Raw genomic sequence first — 19,121 nt, 5'->3', positions numbered from 1 at the left:
ATATATACTAAAAATAAGATAAATATACATAGGGGAAGGAAAAAAAAAACGCACATGTCGAGCAGAGGTCGGCAATGCCTGTGCAGAGTTTTAGGTCCAATAAGGCTTGCACAACACCTCATAGACCCTCTCCACTTTATTGACATTATCCAGAGACAAGCCGGAGCAAGATGTCTGGTGCCAATATAAGTTGCAGGCTTAGGGATGTGGGAGCACCATGATCTCAAGCACAAACCAAAAATCATTCCCTGCTTTTATATCAGAGTGACCTTCTCCTGGAGACATGCTTCAACAAAAACTGAGGGGCGCCTCACAAAGTCAGACTTTGTACCTGCTGAAGATTCTTCTTAAAATCCTCTTATACCACCATTTCATCTATTTGGATTACCGCTTTTCATTCACTATGTGCTTCTTTTAATATCCTCAATGATTTCTAATATGGATATACAACCTCATAAGATCTCAAGCAAGTACATTTATGATTTATATGTATTTATATATTTACATATTTACATATTTTTATATTATATCATATATATATATGAGTGCACCTATGTATGCTGTGAAGGATTCCAATGCTGTGAAATATATTGAGTGATTAAGAACACTAACCTTTGAAATTTGTCCTTTCTTTCTTGGTTTTATATTCCTGATGCTCTATTAGAGCACTAATTAGTTGTGCTGTATAAGGGGATAATTATCCTATTTTTTCTTCATTACACACACACACACACATTATATATATATATATATATATATGTGTGTGTGTGTGTGTGTTTACACTCACAGGTGATATATGCACTTACCTACATAAGCATATACACATGCATGTATGCTGGAATGCCCTCACATATACAGCTTTATACATATCGGCAGATATATGTGTACACACAATCCTATTTGCTAAGGATAACTTCCTTAACTGAATTTATTGAAAAGACTCCTTACATCCATAGAACATATTGGTCCTTTAAATACTTCAATCTCTTTGATTTAACAAAGCACAAACTCTTTCATAATTTACATTATTCCTTAACCCATGTGCAATCTTTTCCCTTATTTTCTAGATAAAGATCTTATTTTATGTTTTAAAAACCCATGTGATAACTATTTAATTTACCAAATTTGTCCATATTCTTGATTATTTTCACAGTTATTTAATACACAAAGATTATGCATTTCATTAAAACTATGATCTTAAAATAAAGTAAATTTTCAAATGACTTCAGATATTGATTAATTAATATTAATATTTATATATAACTACAGTTAAAGCAATAAGAAAATGAAATAATTATTAAAGACGGAACTGTTGATTTATTTCACAGGGCGGAATGAAAGCTGTTGTGTGGACAGATGTGTTTCAAAGTGCAATTATGTATTCAGGAATGGTGGCCGTCTTTATACAGGTTTGTAAATTGCTTCAAATAGTTATTAAAATTACATAACTGTGATTTCTTAGTCATAAAGGACAGATAATATAAGGAAGTCAGTCCCCATATTTACAATGAAGAAAATAACAGAAAATATAAGTCAGCTCTATTGACCTTTTCTCAGAAAATCTCTTACCTATTGATAACAGCTTTTTGAACTAATGCAGTGTAAAATAAAATAAACTTACCATTTTATCTCTATAGCGAAATTCTCTATTCATTTATTTATATTGAGGAAATAAAACTAAAATAAAAAATGAAAACAAATTCTCAAAATTTTCTTGGATATCTTTCAGAGAAAATCTGTTAAAAAAAAAAGATATTTTCAGGAAAAATCTGTGTTTATTCATTATTGCTGGCTCCTTTGAAGTAGGAATCTATCAGAACCATCATGATTCCTCATCAGTGTTTTAAATCTACTTCTCTGTGATGGAATGGGTTGGACAACTTTTCTGAGGTAGTGTCTATGGCCATGTCTTTCCTGTTGCCAACCTTTTTAGTTGCCTCTTACATGCAGAGACATGTATTCTAAAACCAAGGAAAAATAATTCAAACATGAAGTTTTCTAAATATTGAAAGAGCAGATGTAATTGCTTCCATGTGGCAACAAACATTTTACTTTTTATTTGTTTTAGTCTTTGGACTGTGGCTATGCTGGGGCACCACCTTGAGAGGTTTAGTTGAACAAATCTACCTCAGTACTTATTTTTAAGTCTGGTACCTATTCTATCAGTTTCTTTTTGCCAGACTGCTAAATTACAGGGATGTAAAAAAAAAAAAGTGGTAGTGGAGGACAAACACATACACACACACACACACACACACACACATACATACATACAGAGGCTTCTTTTAGTTTTTGTCTACCAAATCCACCCATGAAACTTTGGTCAGCCTAGGGCTATAATGGGGGACTATAGTGGAAGTCACTTGCCCAAGGTACCATTCAGTGGGACTGAACCCAAGATCACATGTTTGGAAAGCAAACTTCTTACCACACAGCAATGCATGGTTAATATCATATAAGGGTTGTCATAAAAAGAAGAATAAATTGGTAGTATTTTTGAAAATTAAATATAAATTTATAAGGATAATGAAAACCTCTAAAGAGAAACTTTAAGTATATTTTGAAATTTTGATGTGGAAACAATTTCTTTTGTATTAAAATTCAAGACATGTTAAGGATGGAGGTCTCTAGGAGACATTACTAGAGAACATTGAGCTGAAATGATATTGTTCGGTACATAATTTTTTATGCACTGGTACAAGCATGCAACTACATGGTTTTGGGTTTGATGCCATTGAATGATATCTTGGGTAAGTGACTTTTACTAAAGCCTAGAATTGACCAATGCTTTGTGAGTGCAGTTTGGTTAATAGAAATTGTGTAGAAGCCTGTCACACATAAACAAACACACACATACACACACACACGTGTGTGTGTGTGTATGTATACCTATAAATAGGTGTAAAGTCTTTGTGGGTTTAAGTTACTTTGTAAACTTAAGTCCTTAAGAGGGAAATAACACCTTAAAGATATGAAAGTCACATGAATTTAGCTATTTGATAGAAATCAACTAAATGAGTATAAGACAAAGTCATGACTAAAATCTAGGAATATAGTATCCGAGTGATTAACTCACTGAAAGAGTATCTGTTGTTGGTTTGGCTGCAGGACACAAGTTGAGTTTCTGTTACATGATATTTCTCCAGAGAGAACCTCAATGTCTTGGTTGCATGTGAACAGAAAATAAGAAAAAATTGTAAAACTACAACTCAACTGAAACTTGGAAAATACTTCAGTATCACTGAATTACCATTTTATTAATGATAAGAGAACTATTAAGAGGAAATAATTTAATTATTGTATATATTTTTGACTAGAAATATTGAAACTGAAGATAATTTTCATTCTTCAATAGGATAATACTTCTTATTTTTATTTATTTATTATTTTTTTGTAAGGAAAGTTAATTGAGCTAAACACCAAGATTAACTATTATAAATTGGTTTCTTTGCATTCAAATAATTCCAGCCAATTTTTTTCTCAGGGTTGTATTGTCTTGGGAGGATTTGGCAGAATCTGGAATATAGCTAAAGAACATGACCGACTTTACTTTGAGTAAGTAGGTTATATTTAAAAAATTATATTTGTTTCATTACTTATTAAATAACTTTCAAAAGGATTTTCTATTTTAATTTATTAAAAAAAAAAAAAAATGACCAGAATAGAATGCACTTGCTACATGAGTTTTAAAATGGTTTTCTCATTCTCAGCACCATCATCTGTATTGTGTCATTCATTAAATTTAGAATTTGTATCATTTCTTATCTTTATTTCCATCTATTCAGGATCATATCTTCTATAGATCACTCTCATTTAAGCAACTCGCTCAATACCACAATATCATCCCCTATCTTACTGTAAATTTATTTTAGTTGAAAGTGAAGTGAAATATCTACAACTCAGCTCATTATAACTATTTTTCTCAAAATACTTGCCTTTCATTTTATGACACTTATTAATTCTGATTTTTCTTTTGTGACATGACTATGTTTAATTTTATGCTTCTCTCTCTCTTATTTTTCTCTTCCCTTTCTCAAACTAAATAACTCAGCTTGTCATTTCAATCTATTCTTCAAGTTCACTTTGTTTAAACACCTCTCTTGCTCTTAATATTTAAATTTGTTGTCTCTAAATCAGGAGTTTCTCTCATTGTCTAGAGGATTTATAATGTGTAGAACAAATTATTTTTACATTCTGTTGGCTTGTATTTCCTATTTATTTTCATCTCAAGACCTCTACACAGACTTCAAAGGATTATAAAACAAAGTTAGTATCAGTTACTCATCAGACAAATTCTTATAATCTATTTATTAATTTCACTCTTTCAAGTATATTCATATACACAGACTTGGGTATACATATACATATATTATTTGTACTATTTATCATCAGTTCCAACGTTTTTAATATCACCTTCATTTACATCTGCTTTGATTCAAACTTACTTAAAAATATTTTACTATTTTCTGCAATAAAAACTTGAATTTTGAATTCAGTTGCCCCGCTACTAATTTTAAGTGGTATTATCATGACTTTCAGTATTCTTCTATTCTTTTACTCGTTTCAGTCATTTTAACTGTGGCCATGCTGCAGCACTGCCTTGAATAAGTATCTTATTTTTCATTCATACAAATCTATTCTTGAGTCCTTCTCAATGTCTTTATCTTTTCCATGGTTCTGTCATTTAATCCTTTTAATTCTTAAAGTTTAATGTCATGGTTTTCAACCATGGGTCTTTAGATACATTGTGGAAGTGTATAAGCCTGATTTTATAATTTACTGATAAATGTAGATGAGATAGCATTTTAGGTAGTTTAGAATTTATATATTGCCAAAATTTTAATAGTAACCAGTTCTTCAATGTGAACAACAAGAATGCCATCATTGTCATCTTCATTATAATCATCGTCATCATTTTACATCCACTTTTCATGCTGGTATGGATTGTACAAGTCATCACAGTATGAATTATTATTTGGAATTACTGCTCTTCTAGATGGGTGACATGTACACATCTTGCTTGTACAAATTTTTTTGGTTTGGTTAGTATGGCTTTCCTATCATTAATCATTGTACACAGTGTACTTGATGTCTTTTATGGTACCAGTACTAGAAAAATTATCATGTTTTGGACAAGACTAAAGGGTCCTCATGACCCTATATTGCCTCTGTTTATTTTCCAAACTCTTTATGCAGTCAGTATGTAATAAAGTGTACTGGACACACTTTATCATGACCCTCCACTAGTGAACCTACTCTATATCATGTAAGGCTGGAGAGTCCTACTATTTTAGGATGTATTTGTACACATCAGAGAGTCAAAATGGTAAAGTTACTTTCTTGAGTTATGCTGACTCACAAGGGCTAGTTTCCTAATTTCATGGCGTATATATTCCGCACCTGGATGGGATGTCAGTCCATTGCAGGATTATTAATTTTTGCTAGCTTAGTGAACTGGTACAATGTGAAATGAAGTGTTTCACTCAAGAATACAATGCATCAGCCAGTCCAGTAATCAAAACCACAGTCTTATGATAATGAATCCAATTCCCTAACCACTAAGCCACATACCTCCACACAATCATAGAGTAATGTCCAAGAAACTGAATAGAAGAGAGAGTAATGATGGAAGAAGAATTAGCAAGAGTGGTGAGTCAGTTTTAAGAGTGTGTGTATGTGTGGGGGGAGGCAGAGAGTGATGAATAGTTGGTGGAGGTAGTCAATGGTGATTGATGGATATCAATAGCTAGTGACATTGGTGAGAAGCAATAACTGCAGTACAAATAGGATGATGGGGTGGAAAAAGAGCTTCAATCTCTACCAGTAAAATACTACAACAAATAGAAAGGAAAGAAATGGAAAGAAGGTGGATGAGGGAAAGAAGAATGCATGAGTAATGGTGAGATGAGTGATAAAGAGATGAGAAGGTAACAAAGATAAGAGAAGCAGTAGATGCAAACTTGACAAGGACATATTGGTGAGACCCAGACGTGTACATACATACATACATACACACACATGCACACATGTACACACACATACACATGCACACACACACACACACACACACACACACACTAACATACAAATATACTTACAAGTGCAGACATAGCTGTGTGGATAAAAAATACATATAACCATGTGATTTCTGGTTCACTCTCACTGAGTAACTGCTTGGGCAAGTATATTCTAATATAGCCCTAGGCCAACTAAAGCCTTCTGCATGAATTTATTTCATGCAAGCCAGTTGTAACATCATTCTCATCATCCATTAACATGCCCTTTTCTATGCTGGCATGGGTTGGACAGTTCAACAGAAACCAGTGAGCCAAAAAGCTGTGTTGAGCTCCAGTGTCTATTTTAGCATGGTTTCTACAACTAGACGTCCCTCTAATGCCAACCCCTTTACAGAGTGTACTGAGTACTTTTTATTTCTTTATTAACGTTTGTCATGGTACCAGTACTGGTGAGGTCACCAAGAACTTGCAAGACGAGACTGCTCAACTGAGTGAAATATAGTATTGGGGGATATAAAAGTATCATAGAAAGACAGGAGCAGGTGTCTTGCCCAAGAGGGAAGGGAACACCTGGCTTTCCCATCTGGAATGACAGAAAAATGTGAGGTCAAGATACAAGGTGAATAAGAGAGAGAGAGAGAGAGAGAGAGAGAGAGAGAGAGAGAGAGAGAGAGAGAGAGAGAGAGAGAGAGAGAGAGAGAGAGAGAGAGAGAGAGAGAGAGCGAGAGAGAGTAGGGATAGAAGAATAGAAATGGTGAGTGCACTAGATTGAAAAGAGTGTAACAAATGATTAGAGATAAGGGTTGAGGTGGATACAGTAAATATCAGTTTGGTGGAGGAAGGGAAGTGAAAGAAAGGAAATATTTGTAGGTTAGAGAGGAAGAGGTGACAAGGGACAGTAGTAGGGATAGAATGTGAAGTGTAGGGAGGAATACAGCAGCTGCGTGAATAGTATCACAGTTAGAAGATCGAATGGAGAGATGAGTATTACAAGATGAGTTGTGAGAGAAGACTTGACTGTACCTCATTTTTACCGAGTTGAAGCGGTCTTCTCAAGTGCATCCCACTCATCTCCATTTTTTGTCATTTCCTCCAAGAGATCTTCTTGGGTCTTCCTCTTCCACAGGTTCCTTCTACATTTAGCAATGGGTACTTTACTTTATACAGCTGTCCTCATCCATCTGCATCACATGACAACAGATACAAGCACAGTCTTTTCTCTTGCACACCACATCTGATGCTTCTTATGCTCAATTCTCCTCGCAACACATTTGTACTTTGTAATGCATGTACACCGATGTTGCATATCCAGTGGAGCATGCTAACCTCATTTCTTTCTAGTCTTTGCATTTCCTCTACATCCACAACCCAAGTTTTACAACTATGTAGCATTGCTGTTTTACACAGCTATAATATTATCTACCCCACACTCTGAGAGAAAGAGAGAGAGAGACCTTTTGTTACCAACAGAGTAATACTTCTCTGAGCTTTCTCTAGCTTTTTTTTTTCAAGCAACTATTCTTTTAGCCCTGCTAATTAGTTCACCTATCCACTACCTCTAAGGATCCTCCTGAGCATTTAAGGAAATCAATTTTTGTGTGTTTATTTCACCTATGCATCTGCCACAAAGTCTACTTTCTCTGTTAACCTTCCTGTGATTCCACTGCTCCTCTGATGTGTCCATAGTTTGCACTGAGTACACCATATGGGATTTCTACCAAAACCTCTTCTACATATCAAACAGAACTATTTACCTGAAGGGATTAGCTCTCTGCCTATTTTCCTTCTAACTAGAACTTTTGTCTTCGCTAATTAACCTTAAGGAACTTTGATACCAAGTTTTGCTTCTACACCAGAAGTGTCAAATTAAAATTCCCTTATTTACATTATTTACATTTGATGGATATTTGTCCTCATTTTGATGTTGTTAACACAATGTTTCGGCTGATACACCCTCCAGCCTTCATTAGGTGTCTTGGGGAAATTTTGAACCTAGGTTCTCATTCCTAAGGTATTTTTTCGATGTTATTATTATTCAGGTCACTGCCTGTAATCAAACTTGGAATCTTGGGGTTAGTAGCCTGCGCTCTTAACCACTACGCCATATGCCCTTGAAAAATAGGTAATAGTGATAGGGAAGATAGGAAGTGCAGCCAGCTGTGAAACAATGGAAGCCAGCTGTAAAACAAATACAAGCAAACAAATACATACATACATACATACATACATACATACACACATACATTACATACACACATTACATACACACATTACATACATACATACATACATACATACAAGAAGAAGAAGAAGAAGAAGAAGAAGAGAAACTGTGCACAGTTGTGGAAATTAACTGCCCAGCGGATGTTAACATAAAACATAAAGCTGAAGATCAGTGAAAAAGAGAACGCCTACGCTGAAGTATTGAGAAATCTGCAGTTACTCTATCCAGATTACAAGTTCAGGTTTATACCTGTAATTATTGGGGCCCTGGGATATGTAACACACTGCCTAAATACCAATCTTGAGAAATTAAGCTTCTCAAAACCAGAAAGGAGAAAGCCAATTGAAAGACTACACATCCAATCCTTCACTGGAACTGTAAAAATCTGTAAAACTTTCCACAAGTTTTATCATTTAAATATATATAAGCATGTCTAGATATGCAACTATATGCATGAGAATACATACATACATACATGCATACATACATACATACAACAAAAATACCCTGTTTTTGATGTTCCAATGAAGGAACCTTGGATCTAGGTTAGAAACCGATTCTTCCTCTATTGGCAAGAAATTTTGAAATAAACTGAATAACAACATACATACATACATGCATACATACATACATACATACATGCATACATACATACATACATGCATACATACATACATACACACATGCATACATACATACACACATGCATACATACATACATGCATACATACATACAAAAATATCCTATTGTTGATATAGAAATTCCAATGAAGGAGCCTTGGATCTAGGATAGAAACCAACTCTTTCTCTATTGGCAAGAAATCTTGATATAAAACTGAACAATGACATACATACATACATATGTACGTAAGTATGTACGTATGTACATACATACATAGATATATAAATACATACATACAGGGATATAAGCTCTCTGAGCATCTGTTCATTTTGACATTAAACCCAATATCATTCTTGCTATAAAAAACTAATGGTTGCATGTTAAGGTCTGCAACTGTAAGAAATATTAATGTAACCCATAATTTCTTTCTGGATGACCTCAAGATTTATGCAAAAAATGTTAGAAATGCCAAAAAGCAACTGGAATTAATAACAACATTTTCAGCTGACATAAGAATGGAATTTGGCCTGAAGAAATATTCTTATTTAATTGTTGAATGGGGAAAATCAGTCTCCTAGACACAAAACCTGTGCATCAATGGTCTCACCATCTCTCTTGTCCCACACAAAGAATATTACAAGTACCTTGGCATTGATGAAAATCTATCATACCAAGGTACTGGGAATAAAGATAGAGTAACTCAAGAATATTACACCAGACTAAGAAAAATATGGCAGATCGAAGTCTCCTCTTACAACTAAACAATATCCCATAATGCATTTGTAATACCAGTGCTGATTCTAACATTTGGGATACTTGACTGGTAAAAGAAACCCACTCCATAGACATTAAAACCCACAAGATTCTAACATCAAATGGAAATCAATGCAAAAATAGTGATATTGAGAAGCTCTAAGAAGCGATAAAGGAGGTTAGTGCATACAGGCTTTGAATGTCACATAGTCACTCTCAGACAGCACTTGCTCAACAACAGCAGCAAAAATGAATACATTACCTTGGTGCTGAAAAGTGAAGAAAACAATATCCTATATGTTGGAAGTGATGTTCTCAGGAAGTATTCTCTTCCTGATAACCTCTCATACAACCCCAAATCAGCTGGACTAGCATACCTCAAAGAAAACCTGGATGTGAAATGCTCAGCATGCCAAAAAAAAGACCATGCATGGGTGGGTATGTTTCTCGGACACATGAAGAAGATAGTAACATTAACATGAAGTGAAGCCTCACTTGGGCTTGTGATTTCTACATCACATCACATTTCGAAGGTTATGCATACACAATTCAAGAACAAGAGATTGCTACTCAATACCTAATCAATAAAAGAGACAATGAAGTTCTTGAAGTTCCAAGATGCAACTGTAAATGTAGCTTATGTCATATTTCTGTGGAAGACATCACACATGTGATTAGCAGCTGCCCCAAAATGTCATCAAAGTATTATGTCCCAGTGCGACTTGATGTTGCAAAAACAATATACAATGCCATTTGGAAAAAAGGCTGTCCCGGAATATAGAGAATGCCCCTGTTATTGAATACATAAATACCAGCACAAGGAATACTGGTGGAACATCTCCAGCAAAACATCTGTCAGGCCAGATATTGTTGTTTGGAACAGACAAGAAAAAGTATGTACTGTCATAGAAGTTAGCTGTCCTGCTGATGTGAATATCTCCTTGAAAATCGAAAAGAAAGAAGCTAACTATGGACAACTGCTTCGAAACCTCCAGATTCTATATCCAGATTAAAAATTTACATTCATACCACTTGGTTTTGTAAGTAAATGCCTAACTGTCAATCTGGATAAGCGTGGATTTTCAGAAAAAGAAATCAACCAACTGATTCGCACATTACAAATACAATCTGTAAGTGGAACAGTAAAACTATGCGAGACTTTTCTCAGGTTTAAAATGTGACATTGATTTAGTTATCTACATTCCAATGATGGAGCTTTGTATCTTTGTCAGAAACCAGCTCATTCTTCAGAGGAAGAATCTAAATGATTAAATACAGAAGAGAGTCACACACACGCACGCACGCATGCACGCACGCACGCACACACGCACACACACACACACACACACACACACACCTCTTTGAAAATCAAAGAAAAAGAGGATATCTATGGACAACTACTTCGAAACCTCCAGCTTCTATATCCAGGCTATGAATTCATATTCAAACCAATAATAATTGGAACACTAGGTTTTGTTAGTAAATGCTTAAAGGAGAATCTGGATAAACTGGGATTTTCAGAAAGCGAAATTGACTGGCTGATTCGTACAAGTCCAATCTGTGAGTGGAACAGTAAAAATATGCAAGACTTTTCTCATGCGTCTATGTTAACTACATGCCAAAGATGGAGTATTGTGTCTTTGTTGGAAAACGGCTCCCTCCTCAGTGGAAGATTTATAATAATTAAAAATAGAAGAGACATACATTCATGTATATGTGCTTGCATACACACACATACACATACATATATGTGTATACATATACATATATTTTTCCTCTAAGCCAACATGTTTTAACATCAATTTCATCATGCACACATGGGTGGCTAAGTCTTCTCCAGCACTTTGTGCTACCAACCATCTCAATCCTTTGTCATTTCCTCTCTGAGGTTTGACATCATGAGATTAGTTTTCATCACTTCTTTGCTATCTTCATGATGTGCTACATCATGTATTTTTAGATCTTCCAAATACAAAGAGAAAAATGTGAAAATATTAAGTAGATGAAATTTTAAAAAATATGAAAATACTTTGATTTGTTATACTTACAGCAGATTACTACCAATCTGTGGACTTTCTGTCACCAATCATCTTCATGACTGTACTACAAAAATGTATTGAGTAATGTAGATATAGTCTCTCTCTCTCTTCTTCTCTTTCTGTTTCTGTCTGTCAGTCCTCCCCCTCTCTCTCCATCTCTCCTAGCTATGCGAATTAAAGGATTTGAAACTCTGTTGCTGTATTTGAACTATTCTCTTCTGCTTGTATATTGTAATGTATATTTTATTCCTTCATTTATAGTTTTTTCACAATGTGGAAATTATAAACAGTCATACACAAGGAGATTGAAATTCAGTTTGCCCAAGGTGCAAGTAAATCCTAGTGCTAGCCTTGCCTATAATACAGATAAAACCCAGCAAAATTATTCACGTACCTGTGAAAACAATAAGTAAAACATTTTCATTGTATTTTAAGCCGTATTTTAATGATATTCTTTATATTTTTTGTTTCATACTATTTATTGAAGTACTGGTTTTGATCCCTATACTCGTCATACAGTAATAAACTTACTCACCTCTTCAACACTCAAAGGATTTGGCCTAGTTTTTAATCAATCTTCTATCCAAAGAATCTCGTCTACTCAAACAGAAAATGATGCAAGAAAGTAAGTATTGAATGACAAGATTTTAAACTTGAGAGTGATAGTAGTTTCTTATACATGTACAAAGCTGCAGATTTTAGTGGGTTGTAGGGAACAATTGATCAAATCATCTCCAGTTTTCAACTGGAATTTACTGATCAAACCCAAAAAGGTGAAAATCACAGTTGATTTGTGTGAAATGTAAATCTAGAAGGTAGTAGGACATAATGAAATGCTCCACATATTTTGGTTGGTCTGCTTTTGATTCTGTCACACTACTGCACTAAAAAACTTGGTAATGATTTAGCTTAAAATTTGTAATATTTAAGAAATTAGAATGTAGGAGAGAGGAACTCTTGTATTGAGAAGATTTATATTTTTAATAATAAGAGCATAATTAAAGACCAATTTTTTCTTTTTAAGTGACTAGGTGTATAATTGACTTTAACAATCTCCAATTACTATTACATATTTTATCAATTCTAGAGAAGTTCAACAAAGATTTAACTTTGGTGAGACTGGAACTCACAAACTATCAACAAACTCATAAACTGGGACTCATAAACTGTCAACAAACTCACAAACTATATACAGCAAAACATCTAAGTTAGCAGTCTGTAACTCCTCTTCTTCCTTGCAATTGATAAGTAATCATTGTAACTATTTTCAGGAATCCTGCATCCCATCTTAATGTGAATACCATTGATAACAAATTTCAGGTTAGAATAATAAAAAAAATCTGGTGATTGGAGAAAGTAAAACACATAGGCAGTTCATGTAAAAGCATATCAGGTGACATAAAAATAGTAGAATTTGACAGAAAATGGCCTGCATAATAGAAAAGTTGTATTATTTGTTGACAGTTGTCGCCTCGTCTAACTGTTGTGTACCTTAATCAAATCAAACCAAAAACTAATGTGCCTTTTATTATATGCACCATCATTAATGCAGCCATTGTAAAAACTTTCAGATTCCTTTATAGAAGTCCCTGGGTCAGAAAGACGATTCTTGATACTAATGGTTATCTAGAAATGAAAGCAAATGACTTTGTTAAGAAAGTCGCCTTACTTGATGCTATTCATCTAATCACAAAATTGTTGAACAGTCATAAGACTTCCACAATCATCAAGTGTTTTAAGAAAGCAGCTGGTTTTACAGCTGTAGATGTGCCACCTACTGAAGAAGGTGTGACAATCTCTTCCACTATATTGCATTGGCTGCTTTGTGCTGCTTTCTTCACTTTTACCAGACAAGTTTAGTTCATGTTATGTGAAAGTGTTTCAGCTCCATCATAAATATGTCTTCGTTTGTATCAGTTGTTCAGTAATTTCCACTCGTACACATTGAAGCAATACATTTCAGATACCCTTTTAACAATTCTTTGAATTCCTTTGTCATTCCTTTTGTGTTCAACTGAGAATAAAACAGTTGTTTCAGCAACTGGTGGTCTGTCATTCACACAAAATAACCAATCAAAGCCAATGTCATGTAACCATAGTTTCAATGCAAGAGATATCTATCCTCTTCAGGTATCTATGGAGCATCTCTTTCAGAGGTATATAGGGGAGTAGCATATAGCAACTGATTTATACACTATAAGTTTGACTGTCTCAGATATCTTCATATACCTGTCTCAGATGAGCAACAATTGTATTGGCACAGTATATCCAGTGTTGAATCTTCTCACCAAAATCTGCTTCTGTCGCAGGTGATACGTCAATATTGGAAATGCTCTACATTTTTCACCACTTGTCAATATACACAAATGGCTGTTGAGTGATTGTTGATGTTATCCATTTTGTTTTAGTTTTTACTTATTTTCACACACATATTGCAACAGTGTAAACATCAATAATTGACAGTTGTTCTTTTGCTTAATTTTCCATAAAAAGGCATCTTCTGCATATTGAAATTTACTGATGTTTTTGTTCTTGGATGGTGTTTGTCATTTGCATAGTATGAGATACAGAGGTATGAATTTGTCTGTTATGAGCTCTAGCCAAGCTGAGAGTAAATGGAAAAGAATGGAAGTCCCTGGTATTTTCCAGTTTTCACTTCAAATGGATGGTACTGCACTTTTTCTTGTTGACAATCAGAAGCTCCATGATTGTAATAAAGTTTTGTGGGTAACCAAGATGACTAATTTTTCGTCAAAGGTTTATAATTTACAGAATCAAATGCTTTAGTTAGATACTCCCCACCACCAAAAAAAAAAAAAAAAAGTTTGTAGTCATGGCATTTTCCTGTGACTGAAGAGCACAGATCATTATGTAGCTGTCTCTAGGAGTTGAAAAGCTGATTGAAATTCATGTAGGTGAGTCTCTGTTAGTAGGATGAGTTAAATGAAGAAGATTCTGTGTAGGATTTGTCCAGTAGTTAACAAAAGCAAGATTCCACTGTAGTGCTTAATATATTTAAAAAGGCAGGACAGTCATAATTGTAAGGAATTTGATTTTAGACTTGCTCAATCAAGGTTGAACTGTGTCTAAACAACAACAGCAACAGCTCATAGTTTCACTCTTTGAACAGTGAGTAGGTTCTTAGAACAGAACTAGTGTAAACTTATTGACAATTTTTATGCCAATGAAAACTTCTAGCAAGAAACCTCAGGCTGCCAAAGATTACCTAATTTATCAAGATACCATAATGCCATTTATATGTATGCAAACTATTGGGTCATCCCATAAATAATGCAGTTTTTTTATACTTCGTTTATTTTTCAAAATTAAGATAAACAAAGTTCTTTTTCAATCTAAAATCTACTCTCCGTTTTCTACAATGCTCTTCCATCTATCTGATAGACTTGCAAGGTTCTTCTTCCAAAATTCATTTGTCTGTGGCAAAAAATACTCCTCCAGTACTGTTCTGACCTAGTCTACAGAATTCATATTTTTTTCCATCCAAATGATTTTGAAGACTGCAGATGATCAGATGGGCAGTGTCTGGTGAATATGGTGGGTGGGGCATCGTTTCCTATTCAAACTGCTGCAGCCTTTGGAATGTCATCCTCATTGTATGTGGCCAAGCATTATGCTGATTGAAGAACCTCTCATCTTGAAACCAAAGATGGTCGTTTTTCTTCTAGCATTGACTTAAGCAACTCAAACTGCTCATAGTCAATCTCCTTTGTTATCGTTTGGTTTGGGTTTAAAAGTTCAAAGTGAACTAAACCTTTCATTTCCCACCAAACAGATAACAACACCTTACATGGGTAAAGACCTTCTTTAGCCTGGGGTGTTGGTGTTTCTCGTTTCCCTATAGAGAACCCATTTCTCGTCACCAGTCACTATTCGGTCTAAAAAAGGTTCATTCATGAGACATGACAGCAAAGAAGAGTACACATTCTCTGCATACGATTAGACTCAGAATGTTTGTGAGGAACCAAGTGACCCAATTTGCTGACTTTTCCAATGCCACTCAAATGTTGATGAATGGTTGAATGATCAAATCCAAGCTTCTCTGTCAGTTCCTCAACAGTTACGATGGGATTTTGTTCCACCAGGGTTTGCAGGACGTCCTCGTTGAGCTCTACAAATCTTCCAGGACATGGCTCATCTTCTGAGCTGTAGTTTCCGACTCGAAATTTCTGGAACCACCATTGATACTGGCTTATGCTTATTGTCCGACCCCTATATACTGCATTAATATTCCTCACACTTTGTGTTGCGTTGTTGCCTTTATTGAACTCATAAAGCAAAATATGCTGAATATGCTCCTTTGTTACTTCCATTATAGCTTTGATAAAATAACTGTTAAAATCGAACTGCACTCTTCAAAACTTGCACTAAGAGTAAGAACAAGGTAAAATTACTACCTGCTTTTAGAGCAACTTGATGGACGCAATTTATCCCATCCCTCTCCAATGTTTGGTTCATGCAATTGAAAAAAATCACATTATTTATGGGATGACCCAATATATAGAGTTATCCCTTTAATTCATCATTTGTTGAGTTTTACATAGAGAATGCATTGAAATATTGTATGAGAAACTAAAATAATATTCTACCTGCATAAACTGCAAAAAATCATTTTAATAGTTATTTATTAAAAGATATTATTACAGATCAATTATTTATCATCATCATCATTGTTTAACGTCTGTCTTCCATGCATGCATGGGTAGGATGGTTGAAAGGAGCCAGCCAGGTAGAAAACTACCCTAGGCTACTGTATCTGTTTTGGCAGGGTTTTTACAGTTGGATGCCCTTCTTGACACCAATCACTCTGCAGAGTGTACTCAGTGTTTTTTATGCGGCACTAGTGCAGGTGAGGTTAGTTTTGGCAGGGTTTTTACAGCTGGACACCATTCCAAATGCCATGCACTTTACAGCCAATCTGTGATGATTTTACGATGCCTTAAACAAATAAATTATCATTTCCTGTTGCTTCAAACTACAATTTTTACAAATTTAAAACAAAATAACACAAAATATATACTCAGTTACAAATATTGTATTCTTGTTTTATCATATAATCCATACAATTGTAACATAACCATAATATCTTACTACTGACAATGCACTGAAATCTTGGAATTTATAATTTATTTTGTGAATTGTTTATTGCATACTTTAGTTAGTTGCATTAGAATTTCAGTCACCAAGGCTATGTAATTAAGTGGAATCACTTGTATTATCCATTGGGAAGTGAGAAATAAATGCAAATTGCAAAAGTATCCTTTTTAGATGGCAAGCACAAAACCATTTGTTAAATGTAAAATAAGATTGATAATGTTCATATCTTACTCTTGTGTGTTTCATTTCTGATAAAAGGTTTGATTACTGGGTTGTAGGTAATTACTTGTAAGCAAGTACAACACTTTAAAATATTATGTATGAAATAAAATTTGAATTCATGTTTAACTACATTGTTTGTGTGTTCAACATTTCTCTCCTGTCTCTTGCTCATATTCATTAATTTAAGAGAAAAAGATGGACAAGAAAGAAAATGACTTACACTAACAGGACTGTAACTGTTTAAATTATTTAATTTCTCTTTCAGAATATTGTGGATTTCTGCTCCCATATTTTGTTTAACAACTTTATTTTCTATCCTTCTGGGAGTTATGGCCTTTGCTTTCTTTCAAACCATTGGTTGTGATCCATTAGAAAGCAAAATGATAACAAACCCTAACCAAGTAAGTCTGATATTTTCTATATAATTAAAGATTTCTAATATAGACATAATGCCAATAATTTTTTGTGGGGAAGTGGGAGTTTATAGTTAATTTAACTCTGGCATTTGACTGCTACTTCTCTTATCAACCTTGGTAGGATAAAATGCTTAAGCTTCAAAAAGCAAATGTTCCCACTGAGCAGGATCCATTCCATGGCACAATCCAAGAGCTGGCGACTTGTGAGTATCCCTACTCACACCTGTGCAGACATAGTTGGCCTCATACCTGAATGGTGGAATTTCTACTCTCCATCCAAATCTATGGAACCAGTGCTGTGAAATTTTGTTGAGGAGACACTGACTATGTCTAGTCAGAACCTTGGAGAGGACATACTAACTATATTAAGCTTCCTTATTATTATTTTTTTTAGTAAAAAGTACTTTCTATATTGTCTATAAAAAGGGAAACAAACAAATTTTACAGATTCTGTATCTCAGACATTCAATGCATGAAATTTGAAAAGCTGATTTTAAAAATGCATTATATATATATATATATATATATATATAAAAGTGAAATTGCTGTAAGGAGTGGAATATCCAAAGTTGTCAAGGGGTAGAGAAAAAGAGAAGTTGAAGTAAAACAAACAGAGTTTATCCTCTCAGTTTGAAAAACTGGTTGCAACTGATAATAGATGCAGAATAACACAGGCTACTAACATGGAACAGAAGTTATAGGAGAGGGCATGCAGAAAGGAGAAGGAAAAGATTGATGGAGAGAGTAGAGGTAAGTAAATATGGGAATGTTGCAGAGAGAGGGAGGATTAAAAAGGGTAAAAAAGAATTAAGAGAAGGTGAAAGGTTGAAAGGAAAAACGTTCATTCATACTTGTTGGGACACAGTACCAAGATCAAATATGAGATGTTGCTCTTTTTGTTTCCTAGAGAAGTGGGATCCATGGTGCAAGGCCATGCCACACACTGATAAATCTGCAATAGAATGATTCACAGTGTTGAAGTGGGTGGCTACAGGTTGGCCTGGCATACATAGCATTATGTTTTTAATATGTTCACGAAAGCAATCCCCAAGGCATCGCCCTGTTTCTCCAATGTAAAGAGCACTGCAGAGTTTGCATTTGATGCAATATGAGATTTGCCAAAGTGCAACAGAAGTGGTGTGTTGTATGATATTGCTTCTTGGGCCTCTTCATGGTGGTAATATTGTTGATGTAGGGACATTTGTTACATCATTGGCTAGAACTTTTAAAGGTTCCTGGTTGTGCAGAGCTGGGAGCTGTGAAGCTTCTGACAAGGAAATTTCTAAGACTCCTATTTCTTTTAAAAGTCAGGAAAGGAGATGTGGGAAAGATCGGGGCAGTTATTGGGTCAGAAAGAAGAATGCAAAAGTAGTGGGTGAGTTTGTATTTTAGAGGGAAGATGGACAGGTGGTAGGTTAGTGAGAGTGGAATATGGTCGGTGGAAGTGCATGATGGCAGTAGGAGAGCTGTTAGCAGCCCATGTTATTCTGCATCCATTATCAGTTGCAGCCAGCTTTTCGAGCTGAGAGGATGTAAATTGTTTGTCTTTCTTCAGCTTCTCTTTTGCTCTACTCCCTGACAAAAGAGTGCATCTGAAACATTGGATATTCCACTCCTCACGGCAATTTCATTGTACCGCTTTTACTTTTTACTATATTTTTTCAAGTCTTGCTGATGCAGAGCTACACAAGATTCCTTGTAGTCTGCCTATAT

At 34.7% G+C, this 19,121-nt stretch overlaps 1 protein-coding gene across 2 annotated transcripts in view; it reads left to right on the top strand.

Annotated features, from left to right (window-relative positions):
• The window catches only part of LOC106867947 (sodium-dependent multivitamin transporter), a 164,192-nt gene that overhangs the window by 69,598 nt on the left and 75,473 nt on the right, over positions 1 to 19,121 (top strand). For both annotated transcript variants that reach the window (XM_052974693.1, XM_052974692.1), the window contains 4 exons: positions 1,329 to 1,409; positions 3,485 to 3,555; positions 12,143 to 12,280; positions 17,258 to 17,393. In XM_052974693.1, the coding sequence (XP_052830653.1) occupies positions 1,329 to 1,409; positions 3,485 to 3,555; positions 12,143 to 12,280; positions 17,258 to 17,393 (426 nt within the window). The remainder of the gene's footprint in view (positions 1 to 1,328; positions 1,410 to 3,484; positions 3,556 to 12,142; positions 12,281 to 17,257; positions 17,394 to 19,121) is intronic.

This window comes from Octopus bimaculoides, chromosome 19 (genome assembly GCF_001194135.2).
Source record: "Octopus bimaculoides isolate UCB-OBI-ISO-001 chromosome 19, ASM119413v2, whole genome shotgun sequence".
In the NCBI taxonomy this organism is placed as follows: domain Eukaryota; kingdom Metazoa; phylum Mollusca; class Cephalopoda; order Octopoda; family Octopodidae; genus Octopus; species Octopus bimaculoides.
The sequence above is the reverse complement of the archived record's forward strand: the minus strand, read 5'-3'. Positions and strand labels throughout refer to the sequence as shown.